This window comes from Ailuropoda melanoleuca, chromosome 9, assembly GCF_002007445.2.
Source record: "Ailuropoda melanoleuca isolate Jingjing chromosome 9, ASM200744v2, whole genome shotgun sequence".
Taxonomy (NCBI): Eukaryota; Metazoa; Chordata; class Mammalia; order Carnivora; family Ursidae; genus Ailuropoda; species Ailuropoda melanoleuca.
Genome location: NC_048226.1, coordinates 68,975,688 through 68,993,252, shown reverse-complemented (window position 1 = coordinate 68,993,252; position 17,565 = coordinate 68,975,688). Strand labels below are relative to the sequence as shown.

The window sequence follows — 17,565 nt, the reverse complement described above, 5'->3', positions numbered from 1 at the left end:
GTTATTACTATTATGGTTATTATTATTATATCCCTCCACCAATAAGGTGAGGAGGAGGAGGAAGGCATCCCTCTGCCACAGCCTTGACCACAGAGTAGTAACACACCAATTCCCCTGGCAGGCACACAACACACCAGGCACCTTTCCACCTGCAACGGGCTCAGCCTTGGGTGGGACATGAGCTCCACATCTTCCTATCGCTCTCAACTGCCCTGCCTCCTACAGCTCTGATCAGGGACTGGGACAGACTTGGAGGGAGGAAGAACCGCTGGACTGAGAAATGAGCAGCAATCCTTCCTTATCTTTCTCACTGAAACAAAGCCAGAAAACCCTGCTGTCTCAGATAGCACCACTGAAATTGTTTTACCTAGAGCTAGTAACAGACAAGCTGGCCAGCAGGTGACCAAATACTCTTCTTTCTCTTCTACCTCATCTGTTGCCTTTGCAGGGAAGTCTGGAATGGGGGTAAACTCACTACGCTCTACACACAGCATGGCATTCTTCTCAATGTGCTGAAGAGCTCAGGAGGCGGTAGCTACAGACAAAATAAGGTGGGGTGGGCACTGTGCACAGAGCATGTAAAATAAATCATTCTACAATAGGGCAGGAAAGCCCTTCAACCTCTTTTCAGAGAGCTCTGCTATGATTTTCCTTCTCAGTAGAGAAGGATTACCAGTTTCCTCCCTTCTTGGCAGCAGCAAGAATGCCAGAAGCTGGGAGGCTTCCAGCACGGTTCCATTTCCCACAAACAGAATTAACACTCATGAAGGTAAAAATTCCACCAAGTCACTCGTGGTAGGGATCATATCATGCCTCACTTGACTCCTGAGTAAGCAAGCACTGGGCTGCAGAAGGCTTTTTTAACCAAGTTGCAAAGGACCCAGGGACACAGAATAAATCATATCCTCCCATACAGAAGACAGCAGTGGCTCTTTTCCTGCCCACAAATAAGGTCTGACTTAAAGCTACTTGCTTGAAAAATTAAGATCAATTGATTGAAAACAAGAACAACAACTAGGTAGCACAAAGGCAATGAAGGAAGCTGGGAAAATTCCTTGGATACAGTCAGAAAGCATGTCCCAACCATGTCCCCTCCCTGGCATTTACTGGTTACTGATTAAAATGATAAACTGTAAGCCAGTGAGTTCTCCTGCTCCAACTCTCTGACATTTGTTCTAGAATTATTTATTTTGGAATTTTTTCCACACCCTTCCACAAGACTGCGAGGTAGCAATTCCCTTCATGTGATCCCTCTGCACTTTATTTGAGAAATGAGGCTCATACCCGGACTTTGCTGATTGGGTGTCGGAAGCATTTGTTGTCTCCAGTCTCACTGAGCGTTATGGCATAGAACTGTCCCTTGTTGAGGTAGGTCATGGGGCCCTCCCCCTGCTTCTGACGCAGAGATTTGGTGGCTTCCAGGGTGTACTGAAATGTGCCACTGTGAACAGAAAACAAACAGTGGTCAGATTCACTCACTTGGACATTTCTGCCTTCCTAATCAATTTCACATTTATAGCATTTTGTATGAATATTAACCAATATTTACTCTACTTCAGAGACAAAACACAGCATATAGCAAAAGAGATGCGACCGGACCAAAGGTCACTGCTAATACAATGTACACAACATTTCTAATAGTGGCTCATAAACCAGATGGTTTAGAAGGGGAGAAAGTCCATGAGGTGCCTGTCCAATTATGCAAGGCTGTGCCAGGAGAACCTGTTAGGTCTTGGAGGGCAATCAGTAATGCCTGAGGCTTAAGAATTGATAGAATTTGCCACTTTCATGCTAGCAGTAAACCAAATGTGTGAAAGCTTTTGTTCAATTCATACCTATACTTAACCCTCTTTTTATATCACCAAGATGTTGCAAATAGCTATAACCCACTTTACAACATTTCAAAATGTGAAAATCTAAAACTCAGACATTCATTATTGGAATCTAGTTCCATAACAGATTGTTTTTTTGTTTTCTGTTTTTAAGACCACAAAAGAATTCATGAAAGGGTCTCACTACTGCTCCAAATAAGGAGTCTGCAAACAAAGTTTGATCCATTGGCCAAATCCAGCTCCCTGCCTATTATTATAAATAAAGTTTTACTGGAACACAGCTAGCTATGCTTGTTCATTTAGGTCTTGTTTACAGTTACCTTCACACTACAACAGCAGGGTTTAGTAGTTGTGACATATAGTGTGCCAAATCTAAAACATTCACTATCTAACCGACTGCACAGAAAGTTTGCAAATCCCTGCTCTACACAATTTCCCTAATATTTTTAAAATATTATTTAATTTACAAAACAAAAACACTTGATTTTCCCAACTTTGAAGAATGTTATCATTTAAAATAAACAACAAGTATGAACCATGGTCTTTTTTGTTCTTTCAGAAATATTTATTTCCACTACACTGCAGGATGTCTCATAGTAATAATCCAATAACCAATTCTTTGTGCACTTTTTTAATCATCAGAAGCTCTTCACTGGGCCTATCTATTTTCTTAGCTCTTTAATTTCATAGTCTTTGAAAGGCTGGGTCTAAAATGCCTCAAAGTTCACCTCTTAAAATGGTCTACTTACAAGATTATGGGAGACTCTTATTTTCTATGTTAAATATTTCTGCAATGTTTAATTTTTTTGTAGATTTCATAAGGAGAAAGAAATTGGAAGGGCATAATAATATTCCTCTTTCCATGATAAAAACCTTACGTGTAAGCTGATAAACTAAGCAAATTCCAGAATATGTATCTTAGAACAGGGTGGGAAATAAATCATTCAAGACAGAAGCAATTTCACTGTCATTTTGCCTGGAAAAAGCAATTTCAATACAGCCACTGAATCACAAAATTTGAGACCTGGACAGGATATTAGGAATTACCTAGATCAGCAGCTTGCAACCTGTCTAGGGCACAGGCTGCGTAAAAAAACATGAAAAGCTGTGAACCCTCTCCCCAGAAAAAAGCACATATGAACAGAAATGGTTCCGAATATAATTTCGGGGAGTTCATGCTCCCCAAGTCTATCCATAACACAGGAAGTAAAACCATCTTCCTCATTTCACAGGTGAGGAGAGGCTGAGAACCTTGCTCACTCCAGTGGACAATGACAGCAGCAGGAAGAGAAGGCAGATTGTGACTGGCAGGTTAAAGCTCTTTTCACCAGCCTGATAGCTGATTACATGGTGATTTGGGATCATAGCATGCATATTATATATGTATTTCCACATTTTAGAAGGTGATTTGGAATTCTATATTCCCCACCTTAACCCTCCCCCTCACAAACATGACACACAGAAATTCTGACTCAGATGATCTGGGGAGGATGACTGGGGAGCCTGAGGTTGGAGCAAGATCTTGAAGGATCAGGAGGACTTTAGGTGAAACAGAGAGAACAGAAGAGGGCCACACATGTAAAAGCAAAGTAGCAAGAAATGCGATGGGACACAAGGTTTAAAGTAAAAAGGGACCAGCACATAGAGGGCCCTGACGACCTTCATGAGTAATTTGTGTTTAATCCTGTCTGAAATGGTCCGATAAATTTTGTGAAATGAGAGAGATCAATTCATTTCTTGCCATTCTCTCCTGTCTACAGGCATGAGCATGACCAAGGTCTTTGAACCCCTGGCTCCTCTATCTAGAATGTTCTTAATCTTCCTTCTTTCCCTGGAAAACTCCTGCTCACAGTCCTACAACATCTGGCTCAAATGTCTCTTCCTGCAAGCTTAGTGCCCTTCCTCCACCCTCCCAAGTCCCACCACACAGAGATCTATAGGTCCTCTCAGCTTTCTGTTTAAGTACCTCTGTAGCAGGACTGACTCATCATTTAGCAAACTGTATTACAACTGTCCATCACTACATTTCCCCTCCAAAACTCTATGGGCCTCTTGCAAGGAGAGGTTCTATCTTATTCCCATACCTCTCACATTGCTTGTACATGGAAGGCAACAGAGGGTACGATAGCTGGCAGCTAAATATGTGTACAGTGGAACAGAAGGGAAAAGAAAGTGTTGGCAGGAAGATCAGTTATATCACAACAATTCAGAACATGACCAAGAGTAAGTCGCAAGGGACAGGACAGGTAAAATAGGAACGTTCAGCACTTGGCAAGCATGATGAAAGTGTAGCAAAAAGTCAGGCAGATCTTTACACCTCCAGAGTGGGTAGCTGGAGGATGGTTACATCATTAGCCACAATAGGAAATAAAAGCAGAACAGATGTGAAAGAAGTGGAGAAAGGAAAAAAGAGAAAAAGAAAGGCAAAGAGTTCCATTTTTTCACATGCTGTGTTGGAGGCCCATGTGTCTGAGATTCAGAGAACCACCGAAGAAGGGATATCTAACCAACAGAAGGACAGAAAAAGGGTACAGACCTCAGAATACAGGTCAAGATTGGAAACAGTAATTTAGAAGTCACTGTATAGAGAAAAGAATTTTCTTTTAAAGGTTCAAAAGCATAACTTGGGGTACATTTAAAGTGTAATCAGTTCATTCGTTTCTAGAGGCACCTCCTGATAGCCTACCTTGATGTCTGGTCATACATGTACTCCTCAGCCCCAACTGAAGCACTCCGGAATTTCTGCAAAATTTAAAAGTCATCAAAATTAAAACAAATAGGTAAGTCATCATGCAAAAAAGGGGAAAAAAAGTAACAAATGTGCCCAAACTGTTTTATCCTTACTTCAGAAAGGAAGATAATAGATTTTTTAGTATTGTGTTTTCAACTACAATGAAAATAGCTACCATTTGTGCACACAACTTGCATATCACCTGCACACTGAGAATTACACTCAACAGAAAAGGCATTTGTGCTTTGCATATTATTCACATGTCCATATTCACATGTCTGCAGGTGTCCCGAAAGTGTCTGCAGGTACTGGAACATGTTTCTTCAAACACATAAGACATCTCTTCCATTTTCTATTATCTCCAATGCTCAGTCCAAAAGTCACAAATTCTGAGTTAATGGAACACTGATTACCAAGAGACCACATAGCATACATAGCATAGGGCAGTATTTAGAGTGGTTAGGAAGACTGTCTAGCGTCAATTTCTGACTCTTTTACCTGCTACCTGTATAAACTTAAGCAAGGGCCGTATTTTCTCCATCTGTAAAATGCTCATTTACAGTGATTTGAGATTAAGAGGCCTTAAATGTGTTAATAGATATGAAGTACTAAGTACAGTACCTGGTACCTATTGAGCTCTGTCTGTGTGTATTAAATTCTATTATATAGTAATCACTTGACCATATTCAGTACCCTTCTCTAAGATCATCATTATCACAATATTGTAAGAGCAAGTTTTGGAGGGAAACTCTAAGTCCTAGTATTACACACGAGGAGGCTTGGATCCAGAGATCTCCATTTGTTATTTAGTGCAAGTAGGATGCACTTTGTTATATTTTAAAACCCTTTCAAAAGCAGATGCACAAAAGCCTCAACTCTTGATCCTAAAGTGAATACAAAAGAATGAAAAAGCACTTGACTGACCACACATACCCGGTCCCCTCACTGTGACCTTTTGTAGTATCACTTTCAAAGAAACAACTTTCCTGCCTCTCAGGAGGAAAGCTATCAAACGATCAATCAATCAATCAACAAAGCATTCAATGGGAATTTTCTGGGGCTCCACCAACTGACTGGTGCCAAGAGAAATACAGAAAATAGGGGTGCCTGGGTGGCACAGCGGTTGGGCGTCTGCCTTCGGCTCAGGGTGTGATCCTGGCGTTGTGGGATCGAGCCCCACATCAGGCTCCTCTGCTGTGAGCCTGCTTCTTCCTCTCCCACTCCCCCTGCTTGTGTTCCCTCTCTCGCTGGCTCTCTATCTCTGTCAAATAAATCTTTAAAAAAAAAAAAATACAGAAAATATATAGAACACTGTCTTGGCCTCAAAGATAGAAAATCTAGTCAAGAAGATGGGTAAAGTCACATAAGCAAAAACAAATGGAAGTAAAATACAGCAAATGACTAGACGTGAAAGTCTATTTAGAATCATTCATTCATTCACTCATTCATTCATTCATTCACTCATTCAGGTGACCTAGTAGCTGGAGAAACACAAAATGGGCATTGTCAGGAAAGGAAGGTCAGCAAGATTACAGGAAGATTTCATGGAAATTGTGGAGATTGCTCTAATCCCTGGGAGCCTCAGAGAAGCTGCATTAATTGAAGGAATTAAGAAAAAATAATCCAGCAGAGAGAGGACCAACATAAGCCAAGACAAAATGATAGATACAAATGTGGCGCATACATCGGACCAAGGACATAGGCTTGATTTGATTATGAAGAAAGGACTTAAAAATCTAGGTCAAACATTTAGTTCCAGATGGCAAGCAGCCACAGTTTTAAGTACTAGGTTGCCATATGTGGCCAGTAGCTACTACACTGGAGAAAATAAAGGAAAATTTCCATCGTTGCAGAAAGTTCTATTGGACAGGGCTGATCTATGAAAAGGTATTTACACTTAGTATAGTTAAGAATTAGGAAATTTTGGAGTAGGAAGGTAGCATGATGAAAAGGGCATTCAAGGAAGAGATAGAGGAGATGCACTTCCAAGGTCTTCTTTGAAGGAATACGCAGTAACCAGTAGTAACAACACAGGGTGAACCAGTACTAGTAAACGTGGTACTCAGTCAATCTACCATCCATGCCACAGAACTCTGAAGCCTAAGGATAGGCTAGCCTACTACAACACAGCGGATTGATAAATTCAAAGGTTCTAATCCCCAGGTGATGTGAGAAGGTGTGATACAGCACAACTGCTCAGATTCAAAAGACTGTCAACTATATGCTGACTAAAATAAAGAACCCTACTCTAATAACGTGAGTACATATGGACAAGAACTTGAAAAAATAAAAATAGTAGACATGTTAGCAATGTGGATATTACTTTTTTCAAGGTTAAAATTGTATCCTTAATTCTCTTACATTGTCTTTATAATTTAAAAAAAAAAAAAAAAAGGTTATTCCACCCAGAAAACACCACAATCCTTTATGAGACCTGATCACATTAATGGGTCATCTGGCCCTACATGATTTAGTACTGGGATTATAGGGTCATTCCAGTTACAGTTACCAACTGTTTGGAAACCTTTTAATATAATTTGTAGGATGCCCAAAGGCAGGCAGGCAGCCAACATCACTATACCTTACTGTGATCTGATATAATGCATCCATACATTTCTTCATTTGGACTGAGAAAAATGATAGTAAAGAAGGTACGATAACATATAGTTTAACGACTACCCTGAAAGGACTTGAGATATCAGGCAATATTAGACTGTTATATTTAAATTTTGAATATTGAATTCTAATGTTTTTCTTGGGTGGGAGGAAAGAGACATCTGCTAAGAATCTACTGTAAAAAGAGAAATGATTCTTCAACTGTCAGAAAATCAGATATTTTCTGATTCCATGTCTTTGATCAGCCACCAATTCTTTAGGTCTTATCATTCATTTATTCATTCATCCACTCTTCCAATAAAGACTGAGCATCTAGTTTGTATCAGGCAGCATGCTAGGTGCTATGGGTACCAAAGTGAACCAAAAGAGAAGAGGTCTCTGCTCTCATGAGGCTTCTGGTCTAGGAGAGGAAACACATTCCGTAAAAAGTCATTCATTCAAAAAGTTACAAACTGTGTGCAAGCACTCTGGAGAAGAGCAACAGAGTCCTAAGAGAGCACAGCACAACTGAGAAAGTAAAAATCAGTCCCACTGACTACTACTACTACGTCCAGTGGCACACAATGCCCACAGGAACGTTGCCAACAGAAGCTCAGAAGACAGTAACACAGCCACGAAGTGAGTAACATGTCTTCCTTCTGAGGGACCACTGCTTTCCTGACAAAGGCATCCTCAGTCTTGATCTCATCTCCTGAACAATGGTTACCCAGTTTCCAGGCTGCCTCACTGTCTTCTTGTACCCAGTCCAGAGCTGGCTGTCACTTCTGGAATCCCTCCTTACACTTATCCAGTATAAGCCCAAACACTATGAAGAGCTCCTCCCAACTCTGTCTTACTGAGTTGTCCCTAAATGTCCCCTGCTGAAGCAGGCTAAATAAATGTCATCCTGATTACAGATGTGTTCATGGTAGTCTTTGGCTGGGAGACTTAGGTACAAAGAAAATCGACTATACTAGGAACTGAAGGAAGGACGGGAAGGGCTTCCTTGAGAAAGTCACACAGGAGGGTGTGGGAGGTGGTGAAGAATATTCTAGAACAGTGTTGTCCAATAGAATTTTGTGTAAAAATGGAAGTGTTTTGTATCTTCATTGTCCAATAAGGTAGCCACTAGTCACACTGAGCACTTACAATGGTAGTTAGTGGGACTGAGAAACTAAATTCTTGATTTTATTTAATTCTAATTGCCACATGTGGCTAGCAGCTATGGCATTATACAGCACAGTTCTGGAACATGGAGCATCGTGCACAAAGGTCCTGAGGCTGGAGGAAGTATATCAGGTTCACAAAACTGAATGGAGCCCATGGCAGAGAGCACAAGGGGGAAAGAGGTACAAGATGAGGTGGTATATCTGTTAAAGATTTAGATCTTAATCCTAAAAGCAATGGGATTTAAGGTGGGGGGGGGTTGTGACATTATCAGATAAGCATGTCAAAAACACCATCCCTGGTAGAGTGTACAAAAGCAGGCAGTATTATAGGCCAAAGATGATGACAGATTGGGCCAGCATGGTGCAAGCAGAATGGAGACAAATGGATGGATTTGAGAGATATTCAGAAAGTAATACTGATAGAACTGATAATGGATGATGAGGGGAGAGTAAAATATCAAAAAACCAGGATAGTGATGCTACCCACTAAGGTGGAGAATACAAGGAAAGACTGTAAATCAGATCTGGGATAGGTGGAGAGTCATATGCAGTTGGATATAAAGGTTTGGAGCAAAGAGGAGAGAACAGAGCTGGAGAAAAAAATTTGAAAGTCTTTAGGATACATGATAACTGAAGCTGTAGACATGAACCCAAGAGCATTTTTAAGAGGGAAGAGTGATCAAACTATCAAATGGTGCTGCAAAATACCAGCTTTAACAGATGTGGGGTTTCCATAGCCATTTTATTCATGAGGTGGGAAGATATGAATCTGAATAATGGGTCATCCAATTTCACCAAATTTCACCACACATAGAGAAATCTTAATCTTCCTAAAGTATAAAATGTATATGCTAAGGATTTTCCAAAACTTTACTTGATGCAAAAACAAACTGATGTAATAAAATGATAAAAGCCTGATGGTACCATATACATTATATCATATGTTTAAAATAAACATAGTAAAATCAGGTGCATTAGTCACAAGTGAAGTTATATTCCAATTTAGTACTTGATTCAACATTTTTAAGGTTTTTATTCTTTAAAATTTTTTTAATCTGAGTATAGTTGACACACAATGTTACATTAATTTCAGGTGCATAACATAGTCAACTTCTCTATATGTTATGCTGTGCTCACTAGAAGTGTAGCTACCATCTCTCACCATACAACATTTTTACAGTAATACCGACATTCCTTCTGCTGTGCCTTTTGTCCCCATTATTTACTCATTCATAACTGGAAGCCTGTATCTCCCGCTCCCCTTCACTCATTCTGTCTATTCCCCTACCCTTCTTCCCTCTGGCAACCAACAGTTTGTTCTCTGTATTTATAGGTCTGATTCTGCTTTTTGTTTATTCATTTGTTTTGTTTTTTAGATACCATATATGAATGAAATCATATGGTATTTGTCTTTCTCGGACTTATTTCACTTAGTATAATACCCCTTAGGTCCATCCATGTTGTTGCAAATGACAAGATCGCATCCTTTTTTTAATGACTGCTTATTATTCCGTTTGCGTGTGTGTATGTGCGTGCGTGTGTGTGTGTGTAATACACCATATTTTTCTCACTAAGGTTTTATTATTTGAATACGTGGGAGGAAATGAACTCCCAGTTAAAAGTTAATCATGCTGGACAGGGCTTAAATTCAGGATAACTTCCAGTATCAGTCTACAGATGAATATAAAATCAATAGATAAACCATCATATATCTCTTGAGTATGACAAATAATCATCTTTTGCTTTCATTTCAGGATTCTCTGCAAACTATGTTAATTTGACAAATAATATACCAGGGGTTGAATTACAAAACACTTGATAGAAATATCTGGTGCTTGCCCATATATAGTTCTCATTCCTGAGTATATGGCAGGACTAAACTTCTCAGCCCTCTTGCAGTTTGTTAAGACCATGTGACTAGTTCAAGCCAATGAAATATGAGCAAGAGTGATACAGGTCACTTCCAGGTCAAATTATTTACAAGTTAGTCTGCAATCTTAAGATCTCAGTTCCCCAGCGGGGGTGACCCAGAAGCCACATATAGAGGTGGTAATGTCATAAAATGGAGGGAATCTGGATTCCTGAGATATTAATAAGAAAAGAGGTCTGCAGACATGTATCAGGATTATTATTAACAAGAAATAAACTTTTAATGTATTAAATCACTGAGATCTTGGTGGTCCTTCATTCATACAGCTGGGTGGACTACTGTTAACTGACACAAAATTATAGTACAGAATAAGAAAATTCTTCCTTCCACTTTAATTCTTATTACGACTATATAATTTTTCTATAAAACCTCTTCCTTCCATGTCTTAAGTTTTACATGGTTCCTAAAAGCATCCTAGGTGTTAGTACCTCCCAGATTTGTATTTATCAGTTATATTCCTTTGCTTATTAGCTGTGTGATCTTTGGCAAGTTTCTTAACCTCTCTGAAGCTATCTTTTCATCAGTAAAATAGAAACAATAACACCTTTTTGGAATTATAGTAAGGATTAGAAAAAAAATATGTAAGCCACAGTGGCTGGCACACAGTACCACAAAATAAATGGCAACTATCATTATTTCTATTCACAAATACAGACAGAGAGTAAGCTTCCAGAGGACAAAAGTCAAAGCATCCTTCCTTCTGTCCTCTACTCCCACATCTAGCACAGCATCTAACACCAGTAGAAGTAAATATTTACCAAATGTTATTATAAAGGGGCTGGAGAATAAAATGTAAATCAAATTAGCTAAAATCAATCCATTAAAGAACTTTTTAATGCTACCACTGTCTTAAAAAAATCCCAGCCTGAGTTGAGCCAAACTGCTCCCTTCTCTGATACCCACCTAACACACACATACAGAAGAATCAATCTCTGATAAAAAAAATAAAATTTGCTGGGGCACCTGGATAGCTCAGTCGTTTGGGTGTACAACTCTTGATTTTGGCTCAGGTCATGGTCTTGGGTTGTGGGATCGGGGCCTGCGTCTCTGTGCTCAGCACGGAGTCTGCTTCTCTCCCCCTATCTCTCTCTCTCTCCCTCTGGCCCTCCCTTCATTTGTGCTCGTTCGCTCTCTCTCAAATAAATAATTTTTTTAAAAAAATGAAATTTGCTAATACAACAAGAATCTTAGGCATTTTAATAGTTTGCCTAAAAGAAGTACTAGATTTTAGACAAATTTTTCTTAGTGAAATTTACTCGGTGAAATTACTCTGAGCTCACCTAATCTTAACCAGTTAGCGATGCCATGACTAAAGATCATTCCGTTTAATTTATGTCAGATTTAAATACAATAGGCAACATAAACACTGATTTCCAAGGCTACGAGGGCAGCTAAACCAAATTTAGTGAGAACAGTCTTCACACTGAGTTTCTGGTTAAGTTATTTTCTCATCTATTTCCAAATAAAACCCCAAATACAATACTTTCTTTTCACAAGCCTCCTTATCTACAACACAAACATAACTGATAACACATCCCCCAAACAGCATGATGGTTCTGTTGACATTGGGCCACATCCATGGGATCTTCTGTTACTAATGGACTATTTCCACACCTGGTGAGAAAAACATCAGTGGCAAACTTTAAGTGAAAAAGTATGCATCTGACATTGCCATGTGGAGTAATTTGCTTTTCCTACAGAGGCGCTCCAACTATTAACTATTAACCATTTCAAGCAATATGGCTCAGGAAGCTAAGAAAGCTAAGTTTAAGACAATATTTTTATTATAAGGACATTAAAAGTTTGATTATAAAGCTACCAGAACTCAAGAAATAAGGTAGCCTCTTAAGGGCAGGGAATTTATCTTGTCTCACTCTGCTTTTCCCTGATTTCAGAGAACAGAGCAGGAACTCAGGAATGGCTATGGCCAGGAGAGGAAGGGCCACCAGAGCAGCTTGTCTGCCTAACTCTCCACCAACACTGCAGACAGCCAGTCCCTTTCCTCTTCTCCCCATCTGAAAGATAAGAAACATCTAATGACATTGATAAAGGACGCTCAGTTTTTAAAAAAATGTTTGGGTGCGTCACTCACTGTGTTTAGGAACGAACTACTGAGGACTAGAAGACCCTGCACAGTCTTCTTTGAGAGTGTAGAGGTGATGGGGAAGGATACTGGTCCTGGAGCCTAAGTGCTTGTGATAAGTCCCACCTCTGCCACTTACTGCAGTATGACCATGGGCATCAGCAGGCTCTCTGTGCCTCAGTTTCCTCATTTGGAAAATAGAGATGACAGAAATAGTACATACCTCATAGGGTTTTTGTGAGGATGAAATGAGTATATCTCACTTGGAATGATGCCCAGCCTATGGTAAGTAAGGTCACGAAATGTTTATTATTTTTTAAATATTGTTATTTGGGATGCAATCTCAACCTCAGGTAGCTGCATGCTGTCCCAATGGCAATTAAGCAGGCAACAGGCTGCAAGTATTTGCCACGCTGCCAGCACACAACTACTCTTTAGGAAATCAGAAACCACGAGTTTTGCCTTTTGCCATTGTCTTTTATTGTCCTGGGTGGACTGCTCAAATACAGAAGCACTGCTCCTAAATGTCAAAGAAGCTGACCTGAACCAATTAAAAAAAAATGCATTAAATATTCTGGGTCAAAAATTGGAGAGCTAATCCACGATTACACCAGTTCTACAAAGATCCCAAACTAAATGCAAACAAGACTGTCTTTCTAACAAGTGGTGCTGGAACAACTGGATATAGATATGACCCCAGGAAAAAAAAAAAAAAAAAGGACCTCGACCTTTCCCTTACGCCATTACAAAAGTTAGCTCAAGACGGATCATAACCTATATGTAAGAGATAAAACTATTAAAAGCCTAGGGGAAAAAAAGCAAGAGAAAATCTTTGTGACATTGGGTTGGACCAAGACTTCTTAAACAGTACATAAAAAGCATCAACTATAAAAGAAAAAATTAATTAAGTGTACTTCATCAAGATTAAATACTGATGCTCTTTAAAAGACATAGTTTAAAAAACAAGAAGGCTGCCAGACTGTACAACATGTAACTGGCTTCACATTATTTAAGAAACTCTTAACAACTTAACTGAAGGAAGACAGATAACCCAATTTTAAAATTGGGCAAAATATTTCAACAGACATTTCACAAAAGTTGTAAGAATGGCCAATTATGACGCATGAAATAACGTTCAACATCACTACACATCGGAGAAAAGCAAATTCAAACCACAATGAGACACCATCACGTATCCACTAAAATAGCTCCTGTTAAAAGAGCCTGACAGCCCCAAGCTTGGGAAAGGATGAGGAAAAGGGAAACCTTCATATACTGCTGATGGGAAGGAAAATGGCACGGCCACCCTGAAACACTGTATGGCAGTATCTTATAAAGTTACACACACATTTACCACATGACCCGGCAATTCCAGGCCTAGGTATTTACCCAGGAAACGAAAGCACATGTCCATGTGAAAGCATACACGTGAACATTCACAGCAGCCTATTCACAAGAGCTCAAACCAAATCTGTCCATTAATTGGTGAACAGATCAACAAATTGTGATATATGCTTACCATGGAATACTACTTAGCAAGTAAACAAAACAGTCTTTTAATAGAAGCAACAAAACAGAATCTCAGAAAGTGAAAGAAAAAGTGAAACTATAGACAGAAGGCAGATTAGTGCTGGCCCAGAGCAAGACAGGACGTTTCAAACACAGGGGGCTCAAGGAAACTTCTAGGGTGAGGGGAATTTCTATTGATTCTGATGTTGTATACAATTACCGAAATATTCAAATTTCACTTAAAACTTGTGAATTTAAAACAAACAGACAGGGGGCGCCTGGGTGGCTCAGTTGGTTAAGTGTTGGTTAAGTGAGGTCATGATCTCAGGGTCATATGATCGAGTGAGCATGGAATCTGCTTGAGATTCTCTCTCTCCCTCCATCCCTCTCCTCCCTCTTGAAAGTAAATAAATAAATCTTTAAAAAATTTAAAAATTTAAAAATAAATAAAACAAGCAATCCGAGAACCTTGTTTATATAAGTTCTACAGGCACATGAAAAGAATACGTGATCTCTACCCGTAAAGTATAAAATGTATATATACATATAACAGCTGATTATTGATAATACAAATTCTTTCTTGAGTATTTAGACTATGTCTTAAAGAGTTACGTTGTTTCAAAAAATGCACACGCAACATCTTTAGCTACCATTTGAAAGGTTACAAACTAGAAGAGGTCAAAGTGAAAATTTTACAAAGGAGGAAGTTTCCACACAAACATCTCTTCATTCCTCATAAATATTTAATTTTAAGACTGAAACTAAAACAAACAAAGAAATGTCATTTAAGGATCAAGAAAAATTTTTATTTTATTTTTTGAGAGAGAGAGAGCTTGCAAGCAGGGTGGAGGGTGGGGCAGAGGGAGGAGAGAGAGAATCTTTCGCAGGTTCCACATCCAGCGTGGAGCCTGACATGGGGCTCAATCTCATAACCCTGAGATCATGACCTGAGACAAAATCACAAGTTGGATGTTTAACTAAGTCATCCAGGCACCTAGGAGTCAAGAAAAATAGAAATATTCCTCCATACACATAGACCAAAGATTTATTAAAACCTTTTTATAAAGATACAGACATATTTTTTAAACCCCAAGCTCACAAATTAATTTATCTCACTTAAGAAGCAAACAGAAACAAAATTAGCCGGGGTTTCTGGGTTTAGGTCCTGGCTGCAGATGACAGAGCTAGGGACTCACCTCTGTGGTTCCATCCTTGAAGCTCTCGCTATAAGTGCTGTCCGGGGTGCTGCGCTGGTCATCCTTGAGGTAGGTGCTGTGGCTGGCCATGGAGGGCACGCCATACTGAGTCTGTTCAAAGATAACCACACGTTGCTCCTCACCGTCTCCCCGGGGATAGTGCACGGGTGGGGCCATGAAAACAGGTGTGAAATCTTCAGCTTTCACCACTGTGATTCCTGATACGGGGATGATGGCTGGGCTCTCGGAGATGTTTGTGCTGTACTGTTCCCGTTTCGAATTCTCCAGGTGGTCTTGATTTAGGGAAAGGTTCACTGGAACAGTCTTTAGGACCTGCACTCGGTTTTCTCCTCCACTCAAAGTATTCTGGGCTTCACTGGTGCCAAGACAGTTTCTGCATGTTGAAACCCCCCACACACACACACAACATAGCAGAATTAGAAAAATCACCATTTTGCAACTCTTAATAAAATTACTGATGCAAGCAATTATCAGTGGATATTAACACTATCAGGGGAAAAGTTGATGGTGAACTTTACAAGGGAATGCAGTGGATCTTTGCATCACCAGAAGTAGGACACGTGTTTCCCAGTACCATGCCATCAGCCCACCTAAAAAGTACAATTAGAAGCAAAAAAAAGTTGACCCTCAATTTAGCAAGCCTTCATATCTAACTCCCAGCTCTCAGGAAATACAGGAGGCTGGAAGAATGACTTAAACAACATCAAAAGGAAACAATCATACAAACAGAAATGAAGCACATCTTACTGACCTGGTTTCTTCAGTAAATTAGAGGCATGAAAAAAAGAAAGGAGGGTGGGAAGCTTATTCTAGATTAAAAGATTTGAAAGACATAACAACCAAATAGATGAGTAGATAAGTGTCTTGTTTGGATTCTGATCTGGAAAACCAAAGAGGCAGTTATGAGACAATAGGATCTCTGAGGCAATTGAATATGGACTGGGAGTTAGGTGATATTAAGGAAGTATTGTTCATTTAGTCAGGTGTGATAATGTTTCTGAGATTATGTAATAAAACATCCTTTTTATTTATCAATACAAATGAGAAGTAGTTAGAAATGAAATGACATGATGTCAGGAACTTATTTTAAAGATCACTGCAATAAAAAAAAAAAAGAAGGGAAAGAGAGAAAAGGTAGAGATTAAGCAGGTGTAACAAAAAGTTACCATTGCTGAACCTGGAGAACTGGACGGGTATTTGGGGGCTTATTATACTGTCCTCTTTACTCCTGGATGTGTTTAAAAACTTTCAAAGGAAAAAATTATAAAACAGCTTTTTGAAAAAGGTGGGGGTGAGACAGTAATTTGAAGGGGGGCAGTGGGAAGAATATTTTACCGTTCTGTGGGCAAGAAAAAAAAGGCAATGAGAATTTATCATTAAAATATTTTCACCAAACTGAGAAACATGAGCTCATTGATATCCTCAGCACTGAATTACTTCTGGGGCTTGAGGGAGTGGTATAACTGGGCTTATGTAAAACAAGATCTCTCAGATCTCAGACCTCCTGGCTGGTACAAAGAGAAAGGAGAGGGTTTGGAAAATTAATTCTCACCAGGCTGGGATAAAATACTTTCCATTTCTACCAAAGAATTCTGGGAGAGAGCAGAAGCAAAGACAAATTAGTCAATGGAAAAGGATGGTTAATAGCACAATGATTTTACTAGCAAAGTCCCTGTGGTCAGTTAAATTGGGGGTCACCTCTCATTTATGGATTATTCTGAATGGTACGGACAAAAAGAAATACTTTTTTTGCATGGAGCCCTGTCCCCAGTGTCTGCTATTTTGGGTTTTTTGTCTTTTTGTTTTTTTTCCCTTAAAAAACTAGCATGATCTTTCTGGGGCTAACTGGCATCTCTCCTAGAGAAAGAAATATTTGAATAAAATTGGTTCCTCCCAGAATTAAGCTCTCCTAACTCCTCTGAGCTTGCCTAACTCTCAAGCAGGACTATGTATTTTTAGCTTTGATTTCTCAGACAAAACCTCAAAGTGAGTGAAGGAAAGAACGGCTTCACATGAATAAAGCCAACAGAAAAATACTTAAACTTCTTGGAGTCTGTCACAAATCTGAGAAATCATTCTAGAAAGAAATCCTTTAAAGAATAAAATTGCAAGTCTACAAACATGCTGCTTTAAGTAATAACCTGCTTTCATGTTCATAGCAATACAGTGACTCTGTATATAAGACACAGTGAAAATTTAGAAATTATGTTTAATCTGAGTTCAGTTAGCTAGATAATGCCAAACCCAGACCACCCATTTATGTCAGCATTTCCTAAACTCCATTGTTTAGAACATTGCATGGAATGTTAATAGATGTTCCTCAAAGAAAGGAGTCCGTGATAAAATCAGTATTTTTTTTAAAAATTGCCATAACAAAACTAGCCTGTGTGAGCCACAAACATCACGAATACAGTAAAGGCCCCCAGGCATTCCTTCACCTGTTTAATTATAACCCAGAATTTCCCAAACTAATTTTTTCCCAGACTCTTTTGTGGGGGA

The 17,565-nt window shown here is 39.3% G+C and overlaps 1 protein-coding gene across 4 annotated transcripts in view; it reads right to left on the bottom strand.

Annotated features, from left to right (window-relative positions):
* GRHL2 (grainyhead like transcription factor 2) overlaps positions 1-17,565 on the bottom strand; it is a 155,842-nt gene that overhangs the window by 86,004 nt on the left and 52,273 nt on the right. For all 4 annotated transcript variants that reach the window (XM_019810127.2, XM_034668387.1, XM_019810124.2 and 1 more), the window contains exons 4-6: positions 15,046-15,439; positions 4,519-4,574; positions 1,285-1,441 (exon numbers count right to left, since the gene is read on the bottom strand). In XM_019810127.2, coding sequence (XP_019665686.1) covers positions 1,285-1,441; positions 4,519-4,574; positions 15,046-15,439 — 607 coding nt within the window. The remainder of the gene's footprint in view (positions 1-1,284; positions 1,442-4,518; positions 4,575-15,045; positions 15,440-17,565) is intronic.